Genomic DNA, 23,988 nt, shown 5'->3' with positions numbered 1-23,988 from the left:
TTCTTGGACCACGTGCATAAAAATAATAACTGCATCTTCAGTTTACATTTTGATCCCTGTAATACAGGTTGTTTCCAACTTAGCCCACAGATTCCTCTGGAGCACCCTTTTTATTATCTGCATATAAGCAAAAATTATAGGACAAAAATATTAAATACATACACCAAATTACACTGTAAAAATACACTTCACATATAAAAAAATTTGTAAAATACTACAACATGGTATATAATATCAGATATTATTCTCATACTCTGTATAAACTCTTTGGTTTTACATGTTTACCCTCATTAGAGAGAGCACACATACCCTGTGCTGTCTGACAGGATCTGCAAAATCTCAATGACATTCCACAGGTGGTCTCAGACACATTCTCTTTTTTTTTTTTTTTTTTTTTTAATCATAAGCCTCTCAAAAGTTTATTTACACTTACTTTTGGGACACCCACGTCATATTAGCAATAATCAGCAATGATATAGATGATTAATGATGTCATGTTTATTCTACAAATGGCAACACTGAAAACATGACCTCTCAAGGCTTTATTAGCAATATTCCAACATTCAGTGTGCACTGGACCTTTTTCTCACATTAAACCTACAAGGAAAGGCACTGTGATCCTGGATGGGCCTGGATCTGATACATACACAAAAGTACAAATTGAGAAAGAAAGTATTTTCTTAATTTACAAAACAGTCAATAAGAAGAGCCAGAAAATGAATGGAAGGCAACGAATATTATGGTTTCCACTATCAACCAAAAGTTAACAGTTAAGACTGAATTTAGAACAATGCTAATGACTTGATCAACTGATATAGAAGTCACATGTACAAGCCAAAAACTTTTCTTATTGTTTTTATGTGGCAGTAACACTATAGTCATTTGAACTGGAATAAACAAATATTACTTTTAATCAATGTGGACAGCCAGCATAAAAACAGACTTAATGCCTAAGAAGAGTTTTTCTTTTAAGTTTGGAAAGAAAGCATTAAAATATTCTGTGAACACCAACATTCAAGTATCATTAAATCTGGTCATTAAGTATATGTGAGTTGTGTCTTGTCATGGAATTTTAAAAATTACCACCACTGAGACTAGATAAAAAAATTAATAGTATTTTGACTGCATATAAAATATTATGGTGGAAAAAGTCACAACTGTAATGATAGGCATTGCTGCACGACATTGCTGAAGTTCCCAACACAGGTTCCAGCTAATTACAAGGATGCAGAATTCTGCATGTTAGCAAAGGAGTATTGGTAGAGCTACAATGCTTCTAAATTTATAAGCTGCTACAATTACAAAAACTGCCTCAACAACGATGATTATAATGCATCGCCTATATGACTGAAGTAAGCCAGATAATACTGATTACAAAACTTCATCAAGCATCTTGGCACAAGCACAGGGCACGTCAAGTACGAAAATTGCTTTTTTTTTTATATAACCATGAATTCTCTTCTATACCAATGGATCTCCAGTACACTTAGCCATTAAGCTGGCCTTATACAGATCATATTTCAAATTTATATTCTCTTCTGGGTATTCCACATGATAAATATTGTTGTTACTATCCCAGTCAACAGAACTGATACAACTATAGGCCTACATCCCTAAAGACCTGCAATATAAAACAACACCTTTAGCATTTTTCTTCCAAAGAATATTACTTTACTCAACTAGCCTTCTGATCAAAGGAACCAACTGACAGTAGAGCTTGAGTTCTGCTAAAACATCACTGGAAATCCACTGTAAGCTTAAGTTTTAGCACCATTTTCAGCTTCTCTCGATTCACAAAATGCTTCTTACAATATTTATGTTCCCTCATTCAGCATAACTGTCTCTAAGTTGACTAATGATAAGCAGCACACACAAATATTTTAATATGCTCAATGCTCAGTGTTTAGAAATTTGGAATTACTTTATAACTGGAGGAAACTACAACAAACAGCACATTCCACAGACACTCAAGCACAAGCCACAGAAAAATATTACTTATAAATTTCTCAAAATTGATAATAAAGTAAACTGTTAATATAGCAGAGTGTTCTGACACTGAGGGTCAAAAAAGTTGCCACAGAGCAGCTGAAGAGGAGATTTTATGGGAAAACAAAATAATTAAGTGTAAACCACTTTTCAGCCATACATCCATCTTCAAATAATTAGCCTTTCACATTCTACAGTGGTATGAAGCATGACCACATTACTACCATTTATTTAACAACAATTGACTACCATATACATCTTTGTGTGCTTTCTTTAACAGGATAAAATTACTTAGATTTCTACCTTGTTTTTGAGTCTCTGCTCTTTCACCCACATTAGCATATTTTTCACATGGTTCATGCAAATTTTTTTTTCCAGTGTTGATCATTGCATATGAGTAGGTGTCAGTATTTTGCAGTAGCTAATATCTTATAAAATTCAACCAAAACAATTGTGTTTGTATAATCTAGATAAAATCGTTTTTGTGGTTATCCACACAGGTATAAATATGTGTTTTCTGTACATTGCATTATCCAAAATATATTAGCTGGTTCTGATTAAATATAATGATCATAAATTAAAACAAATACACATGATATCACATTTTTTTCTTCTTATAGAAAGTTTTCAGAAGGCAGTTGATGTGACAGCATGCACCCCATGCACCAATACTGTTGGTGGAAGGTTTTCAGTCAATGTTGTCAACAGTTCTAAATATTTTGGATATACTTCACTTTCTTCAACTGTTACTGAAGATGGAGGAGGTGGAAGGTAGATAAATGTTGCTGCTGTCTCTGATGAATTCTGGTTTATGATCTGATTAACACTGAACAAAAATAAAAAAGTTGAAATTGGTAAAATGTATAGCACATTTCACTCAAAAAACATAAAATTTGCAATGTTTCTGCATGAAGTAAGATACAACTTGATAAAACTCTTAAATTTTGAAAAATCATTACTTTTCTTTATTGTCAGACTATGTAGACCACAACTTACACATAATTTCACTAACTGCATCAACAAGAAATTTCATTTGACAATAAAACTACAAACAGATGTGGCAGCTTCATGAGGCAGACTATGAGTACTACAAACAAACATTTAAAAGTGAAAACACTAGTAAGAGAGAGAGAGAGAGAGAGAGAGAGAGAGAGAGAGTATTTTTATGTTCTATATTAAGGCATGCTTTTCTTATTATCATAGGCAATGTAGATCATAATTTACAAGTGTTTTAAATGTACTAAATGAATGTACAAATAAGTGTTGTGTAGCAATCAGCACATCTAAAATGTCAGGGTAGAATTTACAACTTTCATCACTTGCACACGAAAAGATATTTACCTTTGCAAATATAGCAGATTTGCTCTATGAGAATTATACTCAGTGGCACTGCTTTCTGATGCTGATTGATATCCACTGCCAGATGTGCTTCTCCACGTAACATACAATTCTGAGTAAGATGGTATCTGTGAATAACAATTAGTGTACAGTTACTACAAACTGCAGACCTAAAGATATATTACTGTCTTGTATTGGGAAGCACACAAGTTTAGAAAAACAAAAAACAGAAAAATTCAATAATGCATCAAATAATACAAATTTTTGGATTAGGTGTGTTTACCTAAAAGCTGTTTAACATACTCCTTCTCTAATCAACACTAATATCTTTCACAAACAAACTGTATAAAAACTGCCTTTCAAAGTACAGTCAGTTTCCAACCATATAAATTCACAGACCTCCATTGGTATGTTCCTTTACCTCAACTGATTATACATATTTTGGCAGAGACAATAGGTAAGTACTTTATAAGTAACATTGATTCCTGTGTAAAAGACGTTTACTAAACATTAGGTGAATGAAATTTCAGCATACCATAAACACGTACATTATCATTTCAAATAGCACACACTGCTAGCAGTCTCACACAATCGCACGTGGTGTGAAACAACCTAAATACAATTTACAAAGTCTTTAGAAGGTGGAACTAAACATTCCACCATTTTCCTTACAAATAACAGAATACGACAATGAAAGCCTCAGGTAGGTAGGTGGGTAGGTGTGTGTGTGTGTGTGTGTGTGTGTGTGTGTGTGTGTGTGTGTGTGTGTGTTTTTAATTAGCTGGCATGAACAACACCCAAATTACGAAAGCAGTAAACTGAAAAGCAGAGTGTAACTTACTTTGAGGCAGTTAAATACTTACAAGGGCACTCAGTAACCAGAAATATTTGAGATTCACTTGCTCTGTGTCATGAATCCATTAGCATACATTTTTTGATATTTTTAGTTTGGGTTCTCTTTGGTAGTGTGCACAGGAAGCATGCACATCCCCACGTATATCATCAATGCATCAAGAGAAATAGGCATTCAATAAAAGTGTAAGTAAAGGTATCAGAGCAAATAAAAATGTATCAGAAAATGTAAGCAATGTTGTCAGCAAATGTGCTCACTTCAGTGTTGGCAAGAGAAAAGAAACAAATTAATAAACTGAAGGAGGAAAAGCAAAATGTCTGTCGGGCAGAGGAGGGTGGTAGCTTTCATATGAGGGGAGGGGATCAAATATAAGAGAGATTTTTGTTCCTGAACATCAACAGTTCATAGGACTGGCCCCATGCTTCTGCTATGCTTAGGTGGGACCTTTAGAAGTGAGGGGAGCATGCTGTTAGATATTTCCCACCGTTTCATCAAGTAACACTCGTGATCTCTGAGCAACAGGTGCACCCCTCCATTGCGCAATCATAATTATCATATTTCTTGCTCAAGAAGGAGTTACAGTGGTGGAAATTTGCCAAAGATTGACTGCACAGTTAAGTGATAAAACATTACCAAGGACACGTGTGTTTGCATGGCATAAAAAGTGTGGAAAATTAGCAACATGATCGCCATCCTTGGACCAGCACTACAGACAAAAACATTTGTGCAGTTAAAGACATTATTGACGACAACTGATGAGCAATAGAATCAGAAATTGCACAAAAAGTTGGAATCAGTTTTGGGAGCTGTCAAGCAATCATCACAAATGACCTACAGTTCCATAAAGTGTGTTCCAGATGGGTCCCTAAACTTTAGACCGAAAATGCTTACAGCAAGGTTTGCAGAAGAATGTGATGCATTTTTGAGTCAGATTGTCACCTGGGACAAAACATGGGTTCACCACTACACTCCAGAATCCAAACAAGCCAGTAAAGTGTGGGGGAGGAAAGGGGAGGCAGCACCAGTGAAAGCCAAGACTTGACTGTCAGCTGGCAAAGTTCTTTCAACCATTTTTTTCGATCAGCGAAGCATTTGCTGATTGATTTTTTGCATGAGCGATGCACAATCAATGCTGCCTACTAGTGCGAACTGTTGAACAAGGCGAGGATTGCATATCGCTGCAAAAGACGAGACCAATTGACTCGACAGGTCATCCTCCTACACAACAAAGCGCAACCCCATACTGCATCTCTAACTGTCCCCAAGCTAAAGGAAATGCACTGAACTATACTTTATCATCCTCCTTACAGCCCGGACTTATTGTCCTGTGATTTCCATTTATTCAGACCGCTTAAAGAAGCTCTAGGAGGGTGACGATTTGAAGATGACGAGAGTGTGCAAGACTTCGTGTGCAACTGGCTGATGACATGACCCAGTTCTTTTTATGATGAGGGCATTAAAAATCTGCCCATACACTGGGGCAAATGCATTTCCAAAGCAGGAGACTATGTGGAAAAATAAATTATAATTGCCTTGAGTTTTACAACAAATGAATTTAAATAAAAAATAAAATCCCATTTATATTTGATCCACCCGTGTAGCTCTTAGGCATACATCAATGAAGAACTCTGAGGTGAAAGGGGACACAGGGGCTGTTAACTAGAATGTTTTCCTCAAACAGAGAATAACTTTCACTTCTTATTTTGGTTGATGTATGTGAAAAAATAGGGAAGTGCAAACCAGTTACAGTAAGTATATACCTAGTGAAGCACTGTATAAAGTTCAACCATCCATAGGTTGACAATAGATTTACTCTTTTTACTTAACTTTTGAGCTACCACTATGAGCACAAATTCTCTGGAGAAATAAAGACTTACTGTCATTAAAATTCATCTTCCCTAGTGAATGAAGTGCATTGGCATACTATGATGGACTGATTCATCCATTACAAAAAAATGTTGTACAAAAGCTAGTATTACAAGCAGTATTCACATTGTCTTTAGGCGATTTTATTATTGGAGGCAATATTAATAACAGCTCCAATGTACAAGTTAAGAGTCAAATGAAAATCTTAATTTTTTTTTTTTTTTTTAATTTTCATTTAATGAACAAAAGTGGAACACAAGTGTGTCATTTCTCGATGCAGTCTCCCTGTTGTTCAAAACACTTCCTCCAGTGCACAGGAAATGCACGGATTCCTCTGAAAAAGCTTTTCTTTTGTGCACAACCACTCATGCCCACTTGCTGCACCTCTTCATCAGAACCAAATTTTCTTTCCTCCCATAAACTCTAGGTGTGGTCCAAACATGGAGTAATCACTTGGTGTGAGGTTTGCTGAGTATAGCGAATGTGGCAGATTATCAATGTGCATGTCATTGATAGTTGCAAGTGTTGCACTGGCATCATTTTCATCATGCTAAATGACACCTGTAGTCAGAAGGCCACATTGCTTTGATCTCAATGCATGCCAAAGCAGATTTTTTAACATATTGGAATATGACGCACTTGTGATGGTGGTTCCCCTAGTTGTGTAGTGTTCAAAGACAATTCCTCATTCATCCCAAAAGTGTGCCGGCAAACCTTTCCCTGTAGATGGCTGCATCTGGAACTTACTGGGTTTTGCTAACAAGAAATGGCACCATTCCTTGCTTGCTCCCTGTTTCGTGTTGGTGGTACTATAATCAGATTTTGTCTCCTGTAATTATTCTCACAAAGATGCCATCACCTTCTGCTTCAAAACACCACAGAAGTTCTTCACAGACATAAATGTGTTGCTCTTTCACTTCTGGTGTGAGTTGCCAAGGCACCCATCTTGCAGACACTTTGTAACACTTATACCGATTAGGACTAGGTTTATTTTATGTAACTGTGTATTTACAATTTATGAAGTATGTATTCTGTGTTGTTTAAACTCTTTGATGTATGGCACGAAAATTAGAGTTTTGTTTAGTCTGTCGGTAAACTGAAGAGCGAGCGAGTGAGTCCCCACTCTGCCATCCCAGCTACCTCACAAGGCGCTTCTACAGGCTGTTTCACAACGTAGTACCGGCCCCGCCACGGCGCACGCTTTAAATCTGTGACGACACCATGTACAGATACGTCGCGGCTGCGTTTACTTTTAGACAAATGCATTAAGACCATAAGGAATACAAAAAATGATAGCTTCTTTTGAAACACAACATTATAGAGTAAATAATATTAACATAAGAACGGAAGTCAGGTTGCTACTACAAACATAGGACCGAATGGCTGTTCATGTGAATGTATGTTCCTCTACTGCTATTCATAAAACGAACCCCATATAAAGCAATCAATATTTAGAATTTAAGGTTTGTTCCTACTTTGTGTTTCCACTAAAAGGTAGAAGTTTTCTTTGAGGGACTGCATTGAAACCGAGCGAGGTGGCACAGTGGCTAGCACACTGGACGCGCATTCGGGAGGACAACGGTTCTATCCCGCGTGCGGCCATCCTGATTTGGGTTTTCCGTGATTTCCCTAAATCGCTCCAGGCAAATGCCGGGATGGTTCCTGTGAAAAGGCACGGCCGACTTCCTTCCCCGTCCTTCCCTAATCCAATGAGACCGATGACCTCGCTGTCTGGTCTCCTCCCCCAAACAACCCAACCCCAACCCAACTGCATTGAAACTTAACAATTCTTACAACACAAAGAGTGTTTAAAAAGTAAGCAGAAATTTATAATTTTGTGTGTCATATTAGTCCGATTTGCACTACTTCTTTATCACTGTCTTCGTAAACATGTCTCAAAAGTATGTGTACAATGTTTTGCATATTGTTGTCAGCTGACAAGAAGGTTACATGTGTTGGGGTAGCGTCAACGAATATTTGTTTTGTATAAAAATAGATTAGGGAACCTGCATTAAATTTTGTCATAAGAATGGAATAAAGTGTATGAAATTTTTAGAAATGTTAAATATTGCTTTTGGTGAACCTGTTATGAGTAAACCAAGGGCATACAAGTGGTACAAACATTTCAAAGCAAGCCTTAAAGGACAGCGGTTTTACAAGCATGGATGAGATTAAAAATGCACAGTTAAGAGACCTATAAACTATCCCAAAGAAACAGTTCGTAAAGTGTTTTGGGAATTGGAAAAAGCACTGGCATAAGTGTACAGTATGTAATGAGGAATATTTTGAAGAGGATAACATTGCTGTAGATTAACAAAGTTCTTCCAAAAAAATAAAAATTAATATGTGAACGCACCTCGTAGGTCAAGCTTTTTGCTTAGAACTGTGCACGTTTTGAAAAAAATTTCAGCAGTGTTTGGAATAGCTATTGGGCACATGTTTTAAGCAATTTGTCTTAGAATCAGGTGAATAGTGACCGAGATAGAGATTTAGTGTTCCATAAGCATCAAAGGTTTTCCATGATTTCCAAACTGTCTACAACGATGGGTTTTCTCCCAAAATTATTAGTTTTCCTTCGTGGCAATTCCAGTAAATCATGCAGCTTATTTTCATGTTCCTTCCCTACGCGTCCTATTGCGCGAGGCTGACATTAGCATAAATTGCCACCCTTTGATTGGGACTGGTAATATTATTATAGTTATAGTTCTTTTTGGGTCACCTTTTAATACACGCTGTAATAACATTAGAGACGAATGAACACTAGTTACTTCGCAAATACCTCCTCTTCTTCGTATTCTACACATTTTCTTGCAATGCTAGACGATTATCCATCACCTCCGGATATCGAAGCATATCAGTAGGTATACAAAGTTAACTGTCTGACACTGGCAACTAAGATGCGACGAACAGAAACGACGTATATCACCGCACGCCAATCTAAACCGCTAAACAGGTAATGGGCAACATATTTTGGGTGCCCCTGTAGGCCGCTGGTAGCGTTCTTCCAGGAAAGGCCACTTCCCCCACCAAAAGCGCTGCTCGCTATTCACTTTACAGACAGACTATAATGTATATACGAAAAAAGCAAAAGAATATGTTGAAATTTTAAATTATTACAATATGAATAAGTTTAGAAAAAAATAGTATGTTTGTTAAAAGCTGGTTCATACTTAGGGTACTTGTATTTGTAACATGTAAACATGGTAGGGAAGTCCCTCCGCAATGGAAGTGGCATGGCACGATGTAAAAGGTGGGTTTGGCGGGCGAACTGAGTGGCTGCTTCATGTGAATGACACAAATTATGTGGCTAGCCCTAGCATGGTACACTTCGACGGTGCTAAAACAGGCAATTGGAAGCTGCATTATAAGGGATCTGCCTAGGATGTGGATCTGGCTATTATTTGGTATTCACAGAATAATAGAATGGCTCTAATATGCTGAAAATTCGACGCCAAGAAGAGAATCTATAGAGCATTCGAACATCAAGAGCCATGAGTACAGTTAGCCGCCATTAGGCTTGCCACCAATCTTCGCCACTGCTTCACAAACTTCATACATTCAGTTAAGTAATGTATATGGGCATGGACCAGTTAATTTGTGTGTTGTTTCAGTAATAATCACATAAAATATAAATTCATCTCTGGAACCATATTTTCAATCCTGATCAAGAACCTACACAGGGTCCTCACCCAAGTACTATTAAAACCGAATATCTTGATTTAAATGAACAATTCTTGCATTCATGTGTTTAAAAGTGATTTTTTGTCTGAAGTAAAAGGAGTGGTAAAAGTTAAATTAAGAGTAACATTTGGATGCTTTGATAATGAACTACTCCAAATGAAATTGTTAAGGTAGGGAGTTTAAGTACAAAAATTCAAAGATCAATTAAAAGTGAAGGTGGATAGGTTTTCATTAAAATATCCTTAGTTTATTATGAAATATAGTTTTGTAAGATTACAATGCAAGATTGTGTAAATATTGTTGGAATGAACACCTCCTTCACAGGTAATTAAATTTCAAGTACATATAAATCTTTAATGAACAGATTTATGGTTGTTTTGTTAGAAGTAAAATCATGCACATTTTAAAAAGGAGGTGTAGTTTTGGTACCCATCACGAAAGGTTCCTTTTTTTTAAGTTAATTGAGCCCAGTGTTGTATTTTATTGTCTTGCAAAGTAATTGAAGTGAACGAATAGCTTTTAGAGTTATTTTTTACCATGGTAATAATCAAAGAGCTTTGACTAGTGAAACTATATTAGTTTATGGGTCTCCATCATATTCTCCATCTATTAAGAAAAAATTGAACTATTACTGTTACTAAAGAAACCTGCTTTACGTAGAGATGCTTGAACAGTGTATTTAAGATGTTATTAATCTTTATTTGTGTTTTTCTTCTTTTTTTCATGTTAGTCAAGATAGAAACCCCTCATGTCCAAAATTAGTTCTGCAATTCAGGCAGTGATGTTTCAGTATTTAATTAAGTAATGCTCTTGAGTGTGGCTGTCATTAGTATGAGCTCTGTGCAAATTTACTCTCCATAATTTACTGGTGTGTGTGTGTGTGTGTGTGTGTGTGTGTGTGTGTGTGTGTGTGTGTGTGTGTTATTGGTAACTGCTGCTACACGCAGTACAGAGTGCACAGTGTCAGTTTGTATTCTGTTTGCTATTCAAAGGGAAATCTCAACAAAGTAACTTCAATGACTAATATTACATTTTCTCAAACATATATTTCCAAATTAACGTGCCTAATTGGGCTGGCAACCATTCTTTTTTTTTCCATTCATTTATGATTTTACCACTTTCATTAACTCCCACGATTAAGGCCCATTTGGTTTTTCTGTTATTTCACCAAATTCATAATGATAGTCCGATATCCTTGTCCATTACACACACATGCAGTCAAACTTCAAACTCCTCTCAGAGGGTAACATTAGCATGTTTCACAGCATGTTAGTGTTATAACTTTACAAAACTTACGCACTTCATGAATAATTCGGGTCCTGAGCCATGACTGATGTTCAGTTTGTGACTATTTCATATACCATCGCACAGCGATATTCCATCACAGTGGTGTCAACTGCTGCAGTAGACTACGGTGCCACAATGTGGTGTGCCTGATCTGGAGGCAGAGAGCCTGTCACATAATCCAACTTTCTACGCCACTCATACACTTGCTACAGTGATAGAAATGCATTACAATACCTGCATTCGCCAATGAATTTTGACATGTTTTGTACCTTCACTGCTCACGTTATGACAGAAAGCTGTTCTTCCTTGGTGTGTGTCACAAGTGGGGCAGCCATTCTGAACTGGTGTTGTTGCCACAGTTACTTTACCTGTAGTATGCTGCCACCTGTAGGGCATTCCTTATATAACTGGTAACAGTACTGCCAATTTGCAGAACAATAGAGCAAAATATTGATTTTTAATTATACTCTGAAGGTTTTGATTTGACGCCCTCTCATAAGTATGTTCTGTCACTAATTGAAACTTCAAAATCGTATGAATGGCTTTCATGAAATCAGTGAAACTGACATTGTGACTGTTCATCAAACAAAGCACTAGACATAATTCACAAGCGCTCGACCAAATAATCTGAACACCCACAGCAAGTAACTGAAATCCATATCATAACTACTATCCATTCTTCGCATTTGAAACAAGAAACAAGATGGCTCTTTTTTTTTTTTTTTTTTTTTTTTTGCACACACAAATGTTATTAACCACGTAGGCCATAAGGGACTACAAATACAGGGCTGGCAGATTTAAAATTCTGACACCTTTAAACAATTACCTCCACAAAGTTTGTAAACTGACAATGCATTGAGCTGCCACAAGATGTGGTACAGAACAGTTTAGAAGTAGACTGACCAGACCACATTACATCTTTCCACTGAAAGGTGGTACAGGTTGTGTGCACCTTGCACCACTTCGTCTTTGCTCTTCAGTGATTTACAAGATTTATACCTTTTTTTATGTGCCAAAATTTCAAATTTTACAACATATAAAATTCAGTGATTTCACATTATCTGGCACAAAACTGCTAATTTTTTGCGTTATTGTTTTCGCAAAATTTTCCTGTCCCTACAAATAAGTAATATAAAACAGTGAGAGATTCTAAACTATTATGAGGCACTCTTGCACAGAATAGAAGGAGTGGCACCACAAAAAAAAAAAAATTTCGAACTTAAATGTGAAAAATCTAGGACTCTCATTTTCCAGTTCTGGTGAATGCTTATCTAAAATGGGACCTGAAGGAAAGTTTACACTTCTGACACTCGAATGGTTAAAGGTAGTGTTGTTCAAGAGCATATTATTTCTCTATCTATAGTAAGATGAACAAACTCAGGTCTTTCTCTGCCATGTGTTTTGAAAATTGTAAATGCAAACTATACATGGTTACAGAAAGTTATTTTGAGAATTATCTCTATGAAACTGCTATGCTTCTTGAAATGAGTTCTGATGGTTGTAAGTGACAAGTTGCTGACATTTCTTTACATTACGAGCAATGTAATAAAAAGAAAGAAAAAAAAGAAAAGAAACAGTACTTCAATCTACAATATTGTGTGTTCAACAAAAGTTGGTCAAAAGTTAGCATTTAGTGTTCAATTTCTCGGCAGCACCATCCAAAGGAGTTGATTTGAGTTTGCCCAACAGTTGTGAACAGAGAGATGAGTTTGAAACAACTAAGTTAATATCACTCTGAAGAAAACAGACACAAACAGCTTCTGAGCTTTAAAAAAATATTCTTTGTTTACAAGGCCTATCACAGTCCATGAGCCTACTGTAGTCTTAACTGAGAAATTGCCGCAGGTCTTTCTGAATGAGTCAAGATTATTCACCACAAAGCCTATGAAGGTCCATAAATACAAAGATAGCACATTTAAAATTCTGATACACTTGAACAGTGGCATCATTTGAGTCTTTCACAGTGACATGTCTAAATAAAATCATCTTAGTTTTCAAGCCACATCAATTTGAATAAAATATTCAAGCTTTTGACAGTTGTCTCCACCATCATCCTCAGGAGTAAAAACCACTCAGGAGTAAAAAAACCACTGACTGCCAGGGCTGGTACTGTATTCTACTTACATAGGCACGACTGCAGCCTCTGGAACCACTGTATTCTACTTACATAGGCATGATTGGAGCCTCTGGAACCAATCAGAGAGGACCATAACAACCTCCGCAGCCTGGTTTTTACTTTTGCCGCTGGCGGCGTAGATAGCCATCAAAAGCTCGAGTATTTTACTTGAATTTATGCAACTTGAATAATGAGAAGCTTTTATTAATACAAACAATGGCCTCCAAAAAGTTTGTAAACTGACAGTGTAAGCTGTTCCGATTCTTCATTTCTGAGCTAAGAATGTTATTTAAGAATGCACCGAGTTGCCGCAAAATTTTTTTACCATGTCCAATATTCAAATTCCTAAAGGTACACTTAAAATTAATATTATTATAAAATTCAGTACCAAATGTATTGTGGCAGCAATACGGAGCATCTGCAACAATTCACGCAAACGCTGTTCACCCTTAAGTGGAGTTGCCGATGTATCTGCAGAGTCAAGAGATGAAGATAAATTTGCTAGTTGCTGATCGCCAGTTTCACAAAGAAAAACTCTGAGGTGAAGTTTTTTCCAGCCAGGAACCTGGAAAAATATCAAAAAGCCAATCAACATATAATAATAATAATAATAACATTATACCAATTATACTATCAACTACAGGAGTCATACCACACAATATCCACCAGTACATCAATACAATACAGCTACATCCCAACTTGTATATACAACTACAGAAATCCTTAATTATTGATACATGTTCAATTACCCGAAAGTTCCTAAATGCAATATAACGTATACCATACAGTTAAAAAAGGAAGTAACACTTGATCAAGGTCCACGTCACTTTCCATTTTTGACCAGACATAACGTCTGAGAAAAATTTTAAATAATAATAATAATATTTATTCAAAATCAAATAATCAAATACAATCCCTAGAAATAATACAGTTTCAGGACATTATACAGATTATTCTTCTGAATATGTCAGTTTATAAATTACAAACTAAAGATTTGTTTGTATTAATAATTTTTACATTTTGATGGATTTTACATTTGGTAGTATACAATCACAATATTACAAATATTGTTTTTATCAACATTATATTAGTTGTAGGTTACTTAAAACTATGAGCTTGACATACTTATGAAGCACTTTTCATACAGATATAATACTCGTCTAGGGAATAAAAAGGGCTGAATGTACTGTTCACATGAAAGAGACTCCCTGACGCTAAATATGCAAATATTACCTCTAACATGTTTCTTTAATTAAAGTGAACTTTGGTCATAATTTGAAATGAGAAGCCTGCAAAAAGCTACACTCAAACTCTAAAGGTAAGCATACATATATAACTGATACAACTACTGGAAACAGCTATATAAACTGGACAGAAAGAAATGCAAATAAGATGGCAAGTTACATTAGAAATGATTTTCTGGACTGTCGACCAGTATGTCGAATACGCGTATTACAAAGAAAAGGAAAGAACAGCAGAAGCCAAGAATGGAGGAAGCAAAGTAAATAGATGTGCAAATTAATAATGACAGTCGCAGAATAAAGATAAAGAAACTGTTTATATACAAAAAAAGTGTGTGTGTGTGTGTGTGTGTGTGTGTGTGTGTGTGTGTGTGTGTGTGTCTGTGTCTCAGAGAGAGAGAGAGAGAGAGAGAGAGAGAGAGAGAGAGAGAGAGAGAGAGAGAGAGAGAGAGAGAGAGAGAACTGCAATACAATAGAATCAGTCTCCCATCCACACCCCTTACTCCTGTTCCACGTATGGAAGGTGCATGGAAACAAAGATTGTTGGTTCCCACTACATAAAGCTAATTTCTTCTTATTTTTCACTTACTGTCATTACAGAGATATCAACTGGGAGATTAATCTGTTTCTGACTTGTAGTGGGACATACTGAATTTTACAGAAAATAAGACATACTTTTTACTTCAAAAAATTACCTCCAGAATTCAGGTGCCTCTTATACTCAAAATTAATACAAAAATATCCAATGTTTGATTTAAAGTTCCCATTAGTCTTAAAAATGACCATATATCTGATGCCATGGGAAACATGTCTCCAACTGGCAACATTGGATTCAATAGCAGCAGCGCACCGATGCGATGAACATGAGTTGCAGTGATTCACAAGCTTGCTATCATCATCTCCCCCTGCCCCCCCCCCCCCCCCCCCATCCCAAACCCAGAACACTGTCTAGCCTATGATGAGTCATTGCAGTCTACAGTGCCAGTGAAATTGAATTGATAAGATCTGTGTTATCAGTAACAATACAATATTTTTGTTTGTGGCCAGTTTTCTTATGGAAAAGAATAAAATGTATTCATATTATGCAGGCTACAAATTAAAAGTAATAGCATATGCAGAACAACATGGAAACAGAGCAGCAGAGTGGCATTTTGGACCTCTACCAATAGAAAAAAAAAACATTCGTGATTGGCAAGATAGTACAGAAGAGTTGAAAAAAATGAGGAAAACTAAATGTGCCAATAGACAACTGAATACAAAATGGCCAAAACTAGAACATCACGGATTAAAATGGAATCAAGAACTCCATGAAAATGGCATTGGAATTAATACAAAAATGATTCGAATACACACTCTTAAGCTAGTGCTACAGTGGAACTTAACAGACTTGAAGGGTGGAGTTGGTTGGTGCTACAGGTTTATGAAGCATCATGGACTTGGCACGTGCACCAAAACCAAAATACCTCAGAAAATTTCACACCAGTAGGAAGAGAAAATATTATCTTTCCATTGCTTTATTATTCAAAATCCAAAGAAAACCTGTGTGGAACTAAGCTAAAGAGTGAATAGGGATGAAACTCCTCCGACATTTGATGTGCCAAGTAACAGAACTGTTGCCATGAAAGGTGCTAAAACTGTAACTATAAAAACAAGTGGACATGAAAAAATGCACTACACTGTTGTCTTTTCATGTTGTGCTGACGGTACTAAACTTAATCTAATGAACATTTTCAAACACAAAACAATGCCAAATCTTTCTGAAATACCGCCAGGTGGTAGTGTTCACATACATGACAAGAGTTAGATGGACAAGACTGGTATGAAATCCTGGATTAACAAACTGTGGGACAGATGGAAAGGTGCTTTATTGAAGAAGAGTTCTCTTCTTGTGCTAGTGCAGTTTAGTAGTCATTTTAAAAATTCTGTGAAAGAGAAATTTGAGACAGGGAAATAAAGAGGTTGCTGTTATTCCAGGAGGACTGACTTCACAATTGCAACCTCTTGATGTCTCGATAAATAAACCATTTAAAGCGTATATGAGAGAGCAATGGAATAAATGGATGATGGATGAAACCCAACATGAATTCATGCTGAAGGGAGCTTTAAAATTCCCTAAAATCAAGCAAATGTGTCCGTGGATAAAACAGTCATGGTCTACAGTGAGAGAAGACATTATTGTTAAATACGTCAAGAAGTGCAGTATAAGTAATGGTCACAATGGCAGTGAAGACCATCTTACACATGAAAAGGACAACGATGAAGACGAAGAGGAAGGTGAAGAAGAAGAAGAAGAAGAAAGTTCAGATGACGATTTTCAGGGATTTTAAAAGTCAGTTCAGTTTTATAATCTAAGATTTTTTGGTCTGGTTTTGCAACCTAATAATAAAAATGGTACAATTTTTTAAGTGTTGAAAAATTTAGGTGCTTCTTATAGTCTGTAACATCTCATAGTGTGTAACATCTCATACTCATAGTGTGTAACATCTTATAGTCCGTAAAATATGGTAGGATCTCGGAAGTTCAACTGCAATGCTCTCTGCAACACACAGCACCCTTGTTTTAGCTTTTTATTTATTTATTTATTTATTTATTTATTTTATTTATTTGAGAATTTTTGTGCCATTCTCACCTCAACTAAACAAACCCTCAATGAAGCACAAAATCTACCTTTGAATCTTATCTATCTTCCAGTAGAGTTGATTGCAGTCAGTAAGGCTATTATTTAAAGTAAGTCCTACTACAATCTTCCCAACTAGGGTAGTTAATTGCTCAAAAACTTTCACTAATCATATCTTTATTGGGAAGTCTAATGAACAAAATCATATTACAAAACCAATAGTCCTCGAACAGGCCTCATTGAGGAAGACATGTAGTCCCTTATGTCAAAAATTAATATAAAATGTACTAAATCAGTCAGGAAGAAAGTCAGTATGCCAAAATCTTATTAATGAAGTCCTTACCTTGTTTGAAATCTATTTTTCCCTAAAGTATCACAGATTACACCAAAGGCTACAAAAAAGCCGTGGATAACTCAAGGAAAATAAGTGCCTTGTAGAACAAAAAGAAAACTATTTGTCCCTTAAAAACAGCTTTCATGTTACTGGTACTGCTCATTTCAATGCATACAGCTAAATACTGAAGATAGTAATACAGACATCAAGAAAGACACATTACAAGAAAAATACAGTCATGTCAGGCAATAAAATAAGGCAGCATGGGATATAGTGAAGGAGAAGACAGGCAGAATCACAGCTGAGGTGGTGCCAATAGCTTCAAGGGTAAATAATAAACTGGTAACACGTGTCTGCAGTGTTGAAAAACTTTTTAATAAGCTTTTCATAACTTAATGAAAATACGGGGTTATGAGGTTTCATAGATTCTGCCATGGAATAAGTCAGAGCAGTAATTACAAACAACTTTAGTAATGACAATATGACCCTCACTACACCAGAAGATGTAATGTGCACTATATAATCTCTAAAATAAACCCCTGGAGTTTATGATAACTTATGAACAAATTAAACTGAAGAATGTTCCGAGTACAGAAAAATATTAAGTTATTTGTGTAACCAGTCATTTTTCAATGGGACACTTAAAGATTGGCCAAAATATGCAGACTTAAGCCTCTATATATGGGAGACAAAAAAGGAATACCACCAAACTCCCATCTAATTTCACTTTTGCAAGCATTCTTAATAAGTTTAGGAAAGGTAATACACAGGCAGCTTGTTAAACATCTGACCATAAGTAATACACTATCAAAGTCACCCTAAAGGGTTCCAACATTATGAAGGCTATTTACACACACAGAAAGAATACTTAATTCATTAGACAATAAATTACAGGCTACTGGTGTATTCTGTAGTCTGTCAAAGACATTTGATTATTGGAATAACAATACCATTTCAATTAAATTAGAAAATTATGGTGTAATAGGAAATACTGCAAAATGGTTCACATTGTAAAAGACTCATCCTGTATTAAATTACCAGTTATCATCTAACTCTAAACTAATTAAATGTAGTGTTTCACAAATGCCATCTCAGGGCAGTTTCCCTTCTTTATACTAATGACTTTACATCAATAACATTGCTAGATGCCAAGTTTGTTTTGATTTCAGATGATAGAAGTACTGCAACAAATGGCAGATCAAGAATAGTTCTAGAAAGAGTGCAAATGATTTCTAGCCAATTCTCTGTTGCTTGGAAAGAGATACTATATGCAGTTTAGAATTTTTACATGCTTTACTCCAGGTATAAGTCTAAAATATGACAAGACACAATATTGGTTATAAATGTGGATGTTGACAGATACAGGTGACATACGAATAAAAAAGTTACAATATTTCACTTGTTTTCATTCCATATTGTTATACAGGATCATTTTCTGGGATAACTCATCACACCACACTAAAGTTTAAAGAGTCTAAAAACGAGTAACATTAAATATTTGTGATTCAGAATCAAGAATCGCTTCTAGAGGACCGTTCAAGGAACTGGGGATACTAATCACTTCTTCCCAATATATTTATTTATTCCTATATGAAATGTGTCACAAATGATATATTTATTTTTCAAACCACCTTGTCAGTTCACAGAATCAATACTAGAAATAAGAATAAAATCTACAAAGATTTAAAATGACTTACTTTGGCCCTGAAGGGTGTCCCCTATTCATCAAAATCGATTTTCAATAATTTGACAGCAACCATAAAAATATTATCTGCTAATACTGTTAGCTGGATATAAGGTCCACCTGTTATCCAAATACCATTTTTTCATATAGATCAATCATGTTTCAGCACCTTTGTGCCATCATCAGTGGGTCGTCATCATTCAAATGTGAACATGTTTTAAGTGGTAATTATTCTATGAAAATTAGGCCTCAAACAAGGTTTTGACTGTTGATGTCACTACCTTAAGTTTCCTATATTACTATGTTTTGTAGAACCCTTCGGACAGCATCAGATATTGGTAGCTTGTGACCCGCAGCTAAATGATGTTAATATCAGTTTGGCTGGAAGGGCATCACATCACTTTAGGGCAACACATCACTGTACATCTAAATTAATTTTGTTGTGAGAAAAAGTTCATGACTATATTTGTGTTCACTTACATTTAGCTTTCAAAAATCTTGTTTCATCTGCCCTGCCATTGGTTGATGAGAAGTGCACACAAACTCTACACAATTTTTGGAACACTGTTTGTAACTAACACTTTCCAACTTTACCAAAACACAAATTAGTTTTGCTGTTGCGTATCCAGTCCCATGTGGCATTCACTTGTTGACAACTCAGTTTGTGCATAATCTTTTGTTCATTCTCTCTCTCTCTCTCTCTCTCTCTCTCTCTCTCTCTCTCTCTCTCTCTCTCTCTCTCACGGGAATACAGATGAAGAAGGATTTCTGAAAGCTTAATGCTTAATGCAAGTAATCACAAATATAATCAAAAAATATTCTGACATGACAAAATTACTCTTAGATATAAAGTAATGTGTTAATTCTGCAACCAAACTCATATATACACCCTATAGTTGCAGATGACAAGGTACCAGCGTCCAATAATGTACAGAGGGTTCCACACAATCCAGTGATGTAGAAAACTTATGGTAATGACAACAGACAAAATCTGTACTTAGGTTCAGCTTTGGTAGAATAATTATCACTTAAAACATTTTTACACTTTAAAGATTTGAATAAAGGATGCCCACTGACAGAGGTGCAAAGGTTCTAAAAAGTGTTTGGATCTATGTGAAAAAAACCAGTGTTTTTAGAGCCAGTAATCTTAACTGCAAACATGGCCACTGCAAGAACAGCAAAACCAAATGATGAATAAGTTTAAGAGGAACCTAAAGAATTTGTACATGGCCAACTCCTCTTAATTTTTGGAAAATTTTTAGTAGAAACAATTGATGTATATATAATTAACAGTATCATATGTTTTAGTACATAAAACCTGACATCTGCAAGTCTTCAAAGCAGTAATGAGATCAATGTAAATATGTGTTGCAAAGTGCTTTCTGTTTGATGATGTGTGGCAACAATACCCTAAACATTTTCTGATGCACCTCAGTGTACATACATTTACATGTTTGTTATTACCTCTTAAATGAATACATGTGTCAGACGTTTTGATTTATTCCACATCCATGAAGACTTAGGATTCACTATCCACTGAGGATCTGTGGAAGGAACATTAGCTTAGCATCTCTCTCTCTACATCTGCATCTACATCAACATAGATACTCTGCCAGCCACTGTTTGGTGCCTGGCAGAGGGTATCCTGTACCACTACTTGTCATTTCCCCAATTACTCCACTCGCAAATAGAGCGAGGGAAGAATGACTGTCTGTTCACTTCTGTATGAGCTCTAATTTCTTTGAGGTCCTAACATGCTATGTATTTTGGTAGCAGTAGAATCATTCAACAGCCAGCTTCAAATGGCAGTTCTCTAAACTTTCTCAACTGTGTTTCTTGAGAAGAACATCGCCTTCCATCCACGGATTCCCATTTCAGTTCCCAAAGCATCTCTGTAACACTTACATGTTGTTCAAACCTACTGGTAACAAATCTAGCAGTCTGCCTCTGAATTGTTTCATTGTCTTCCTTCAATCCGACTTGGTATGGATCCCAAACACTCAAACACTACTCAACAATAGGTTGCACTAGTGTCCTATGTGCAGTCTCCTTTACAGGTCAACAATTCCTTACTAAAATTCTCCCAATAATCCAAAATCGACCATTTGCCTTCCCTACCAGAGTTTTCACATGTTCATACCACCTCGTATAGCTTTGCAACATTACGCCCAGATATTTAAATGACCTGACTGTGTCAAGCAGGACACTATTAATACTGTATCCGACTATTAAAGGTTTCATCTTCCTTCTCATTTACATTAACTTACATTTTTACACATTTAGGGTTAGCTGCCATTCATCAAACCAACTAGAAATTTCGTCCAAGTCGTCTTGTATCTTCCTACAGTACTCAACTTTGACACCTTACCGTACACCACAGCATCATCAGCAAACAACTGCAGATTGCTGCCCACTCTGTCTGCCAAATTGTTACGTATCTAGAGAACAACAGTGGTCCTATCACACCTCCCTGGGGCATTCCTGATGATACCCTTGTCTCTGATGTACGCTTGTCATCAAGGACAACATACTGGGTTCTATTATTTAAGAAACCTTCAAGCCCCTCACATATCTGTGAACTTATTCCATATGTTCGTACCTTCGTTAACAGCTTGCAATGACGTATTGTGTCAAATGCTTCCTGCAAATCTAGAAATATGGAATCTGCCTGTTGCCCTTCATCCACATTTCTTAGTATATCATGTGAGATAAGAGCAAGCTGAATTTTGCATGACCGATGCCTTCAAAACCATGCTAATTCATAGAGATAAGCTTCATAACTTCAAGAAAGTTTATTATATTCAAACTGAGAATGTGTTCAAGGGTTCTGCTGCAAACAGAAGCTAGGGATATTTATGTGTAATTTTGCGGGTCCATTCTTTTACCTTTCTTGTATACTGGAGTCACCTGTGCTTTTTACCAGTTGCTTGGGACATTGTGCTGTGCGAGAGATTCTTGATAAATGCAAGCTAGGTAAGGGGCCAATGCCATATAGTACTCCTTGTAAAACCAGACTGGGATTCCATCCGGACCTGGTGATTTATTTGTTTTCAAATCTTTCAGTTGTTTCTCTATACCAGGTATGCTTATTTCTATGTTGTCCATTTGGGGTCTGTCCGACAGTCAAATGACTGTATGTTTGTATGGTTCTCCTGCATGAATGATTTCTTGAAAGTGAAATTTAAAACTTCAGCTTTCATTTTGCTATCTTCAACTGCCACACCAGACTGGTCAACAAGGGACTGAATGGAAGCCTCAGATCCCCTTATAGATTTTACATATGGCCAGAACTTTCTTGGGTTCACAGCCAGATCTATTGTTAAGGTGTGATGGTGGTAGTAGTTGTATGCTTTGTGCATAGATCTTTTCACAGACACATAAATCTCTACTAACCTCTGCTTGTTGTCATTTGTGTGTTCCCTTTTGAACCAAAAGTGCAACAGCCTCTGCTTCCTCTGCATCCACCCAATTTCATTATTAAACCATCATGGGTCTTTTCCATCGTTTCTCCACTTACTAGGCACATAACCCTCCAGATTACGATTTACAATCTGCTTAAACTTTGCCCATAATTCCTCTACATCTATCTTACTGGAACTAAGTGATGCCTATTCACTGTCTAAGTGAGATGTTAATAACTGCTTATCTGCTCTATTTAGCCGAAATACTCTCCTAGCCTTCTTGACTGATTTATTAACTTTCATAATCATAGTTGCTATAGTGATGTCATGATCACTAATCCCCATTTCTATACTGACATTGTTGATAAGGTCTGGCATATCTGTAGCTACAATGTCTAAGATATTTCCATCGCATATGGGCTGCCGAGCCAGCTGTTCAAGATAATTTTCAAAAAATGTGTTCAAAAGTATTTCGCATGACTGATTGACTGACTGACTGACTGACTGACTGTAATCATCCCTCACACAATAAATCCACAGACATCCCGGTCTATACTCGGCAGGTTAAAGTCGCCCCCAACTAGTTTTGCATGTCTGGGTATTTACCCATTATTGACTGTAGACTCTCTTTCAATGACTCTAGAACTATACCAGCAGAATTTGGTGGCCAATAAAACCATACAACAACTAATTTAGTTTCACCTGCACCTGTCATACTTGACAACATGACTTCACTGCCACACTCAACTTGACAACCTCAATAGAAACAATATTTCTGTCAACTGCAGTGAACACTCCCCCTCCTATGGCCTCTAATCTATATTTCTGATATACATTCCATTATTCATTAAATATCTCACAGCTTTTCACTTCAGGTTTCAGCCAGCTCTCAGTCCCAAGAATAATCTGAGCGCAAGAAGTTTCCTGGAGGGCACTAAATTTGGGAACTTACAATGAATGCTTTGACAGTTTACTGATAAAATTGTAACAGTCAAAGTGTCTTTATTCTGAACACCATTTGCTTCTCTTGCTATGAATCGACTGGTAAGGGTTCACCAGAGCACCTCAAACTACCACCTAGTCTAAAAAACCCTCATGTGCACTCCACAAGTACTCTGCTACCCGAGTAGCTGCTTCCTTGGTGGGGAGTCCTACAAATCCCTACACGATAACGCAAATCTAGAAATCTCCAGCCAAGACTGTTACAGAGTTGACAAAGCCTTTGGTTGAAATCCTCCACTTCGCTCCAACTCTGGGAAAGATGCTGCAAATTGTGAGCTCTGCTTGCACCCTGCACTCAAGGCCAACAGTCTTTACCATTTCCGCCAGCCACCTGTACAAACTGAGTATCGCCTCAAAACCCAAGCGAGGCATAGTCAGTGCTGACGTGAGCCACAAAATGCAGACAACTGAACCCTGCACACTCGATAGCCACAGACAAGGCCACCTTCACATCTCTGATTATACATCCCCAAATATCTCCTCATTATGGATCTATGGAACAAGTAGTATATCCAATTTAATCTAGATACATTTCCCAGACCAATAAACAAGAACTGCCTGAACTGGTTTTGTAAGTGACTT

The 23,988-nt window shown here is 36.5% G+C and overlaps 1 protein-coding gene across 1 annotated transcript in view; it reads right to left on the bottom strand.

Annotated features, from left to right (window-relative positions):
* Positions 1 to 365: 365 nt before the first annotated feature.
* Positions 366 to 23,988, bottom strand: part of LOC124555367 (solute carrier family 12 member 9) — a 132,458-nt gene continuing 108,835 nt past the window's right edge. Inside the window, exons 13-15 of the mRNA XM_047129258.1 lie at positions 13,516 to 13,692; positions 3,328 to 3,452; positions 366 to 2,812 (exon numbers count right to left, since the gene is read on the bottom strand). Coding sequence (XP_046985214.1) covers positions 2,614 to 2,812; positions 3,328 to 3,452; positions 13,516 to 13,692 — 501 coding nt within the window. The 3' untranslated portion in view covers positions 366 to 2,613. The remainder of the gene's footprint in view (positions 2,813 to 3,327; positions 3,453 to 13,515; positions 13,693 to 23,988) is intronic.

The sequence above is a fragment of the Schistocerca americana genome, chromosome X (genome assembly GCF_021461395.2).
Source record: "Schistocerca americana isolate TAMUIC-IGC-003095 chromosome X, iqSchAmer2.1, whole genome shotgun sequence".
In the NCBI taxonomy this organism is placed as follows: domain Eukaryota; kingdom Metazoa; phylum Arthropoda; class Insecta; order Orthoptera; family Acrididae; genus Schistocerca; species Schistocerca americana.
The sequence above is the reverse complement of the archived record's forward strand: the minus strand, read 5'-3'. Positions and strand labels throughout refer to the sequence as shown.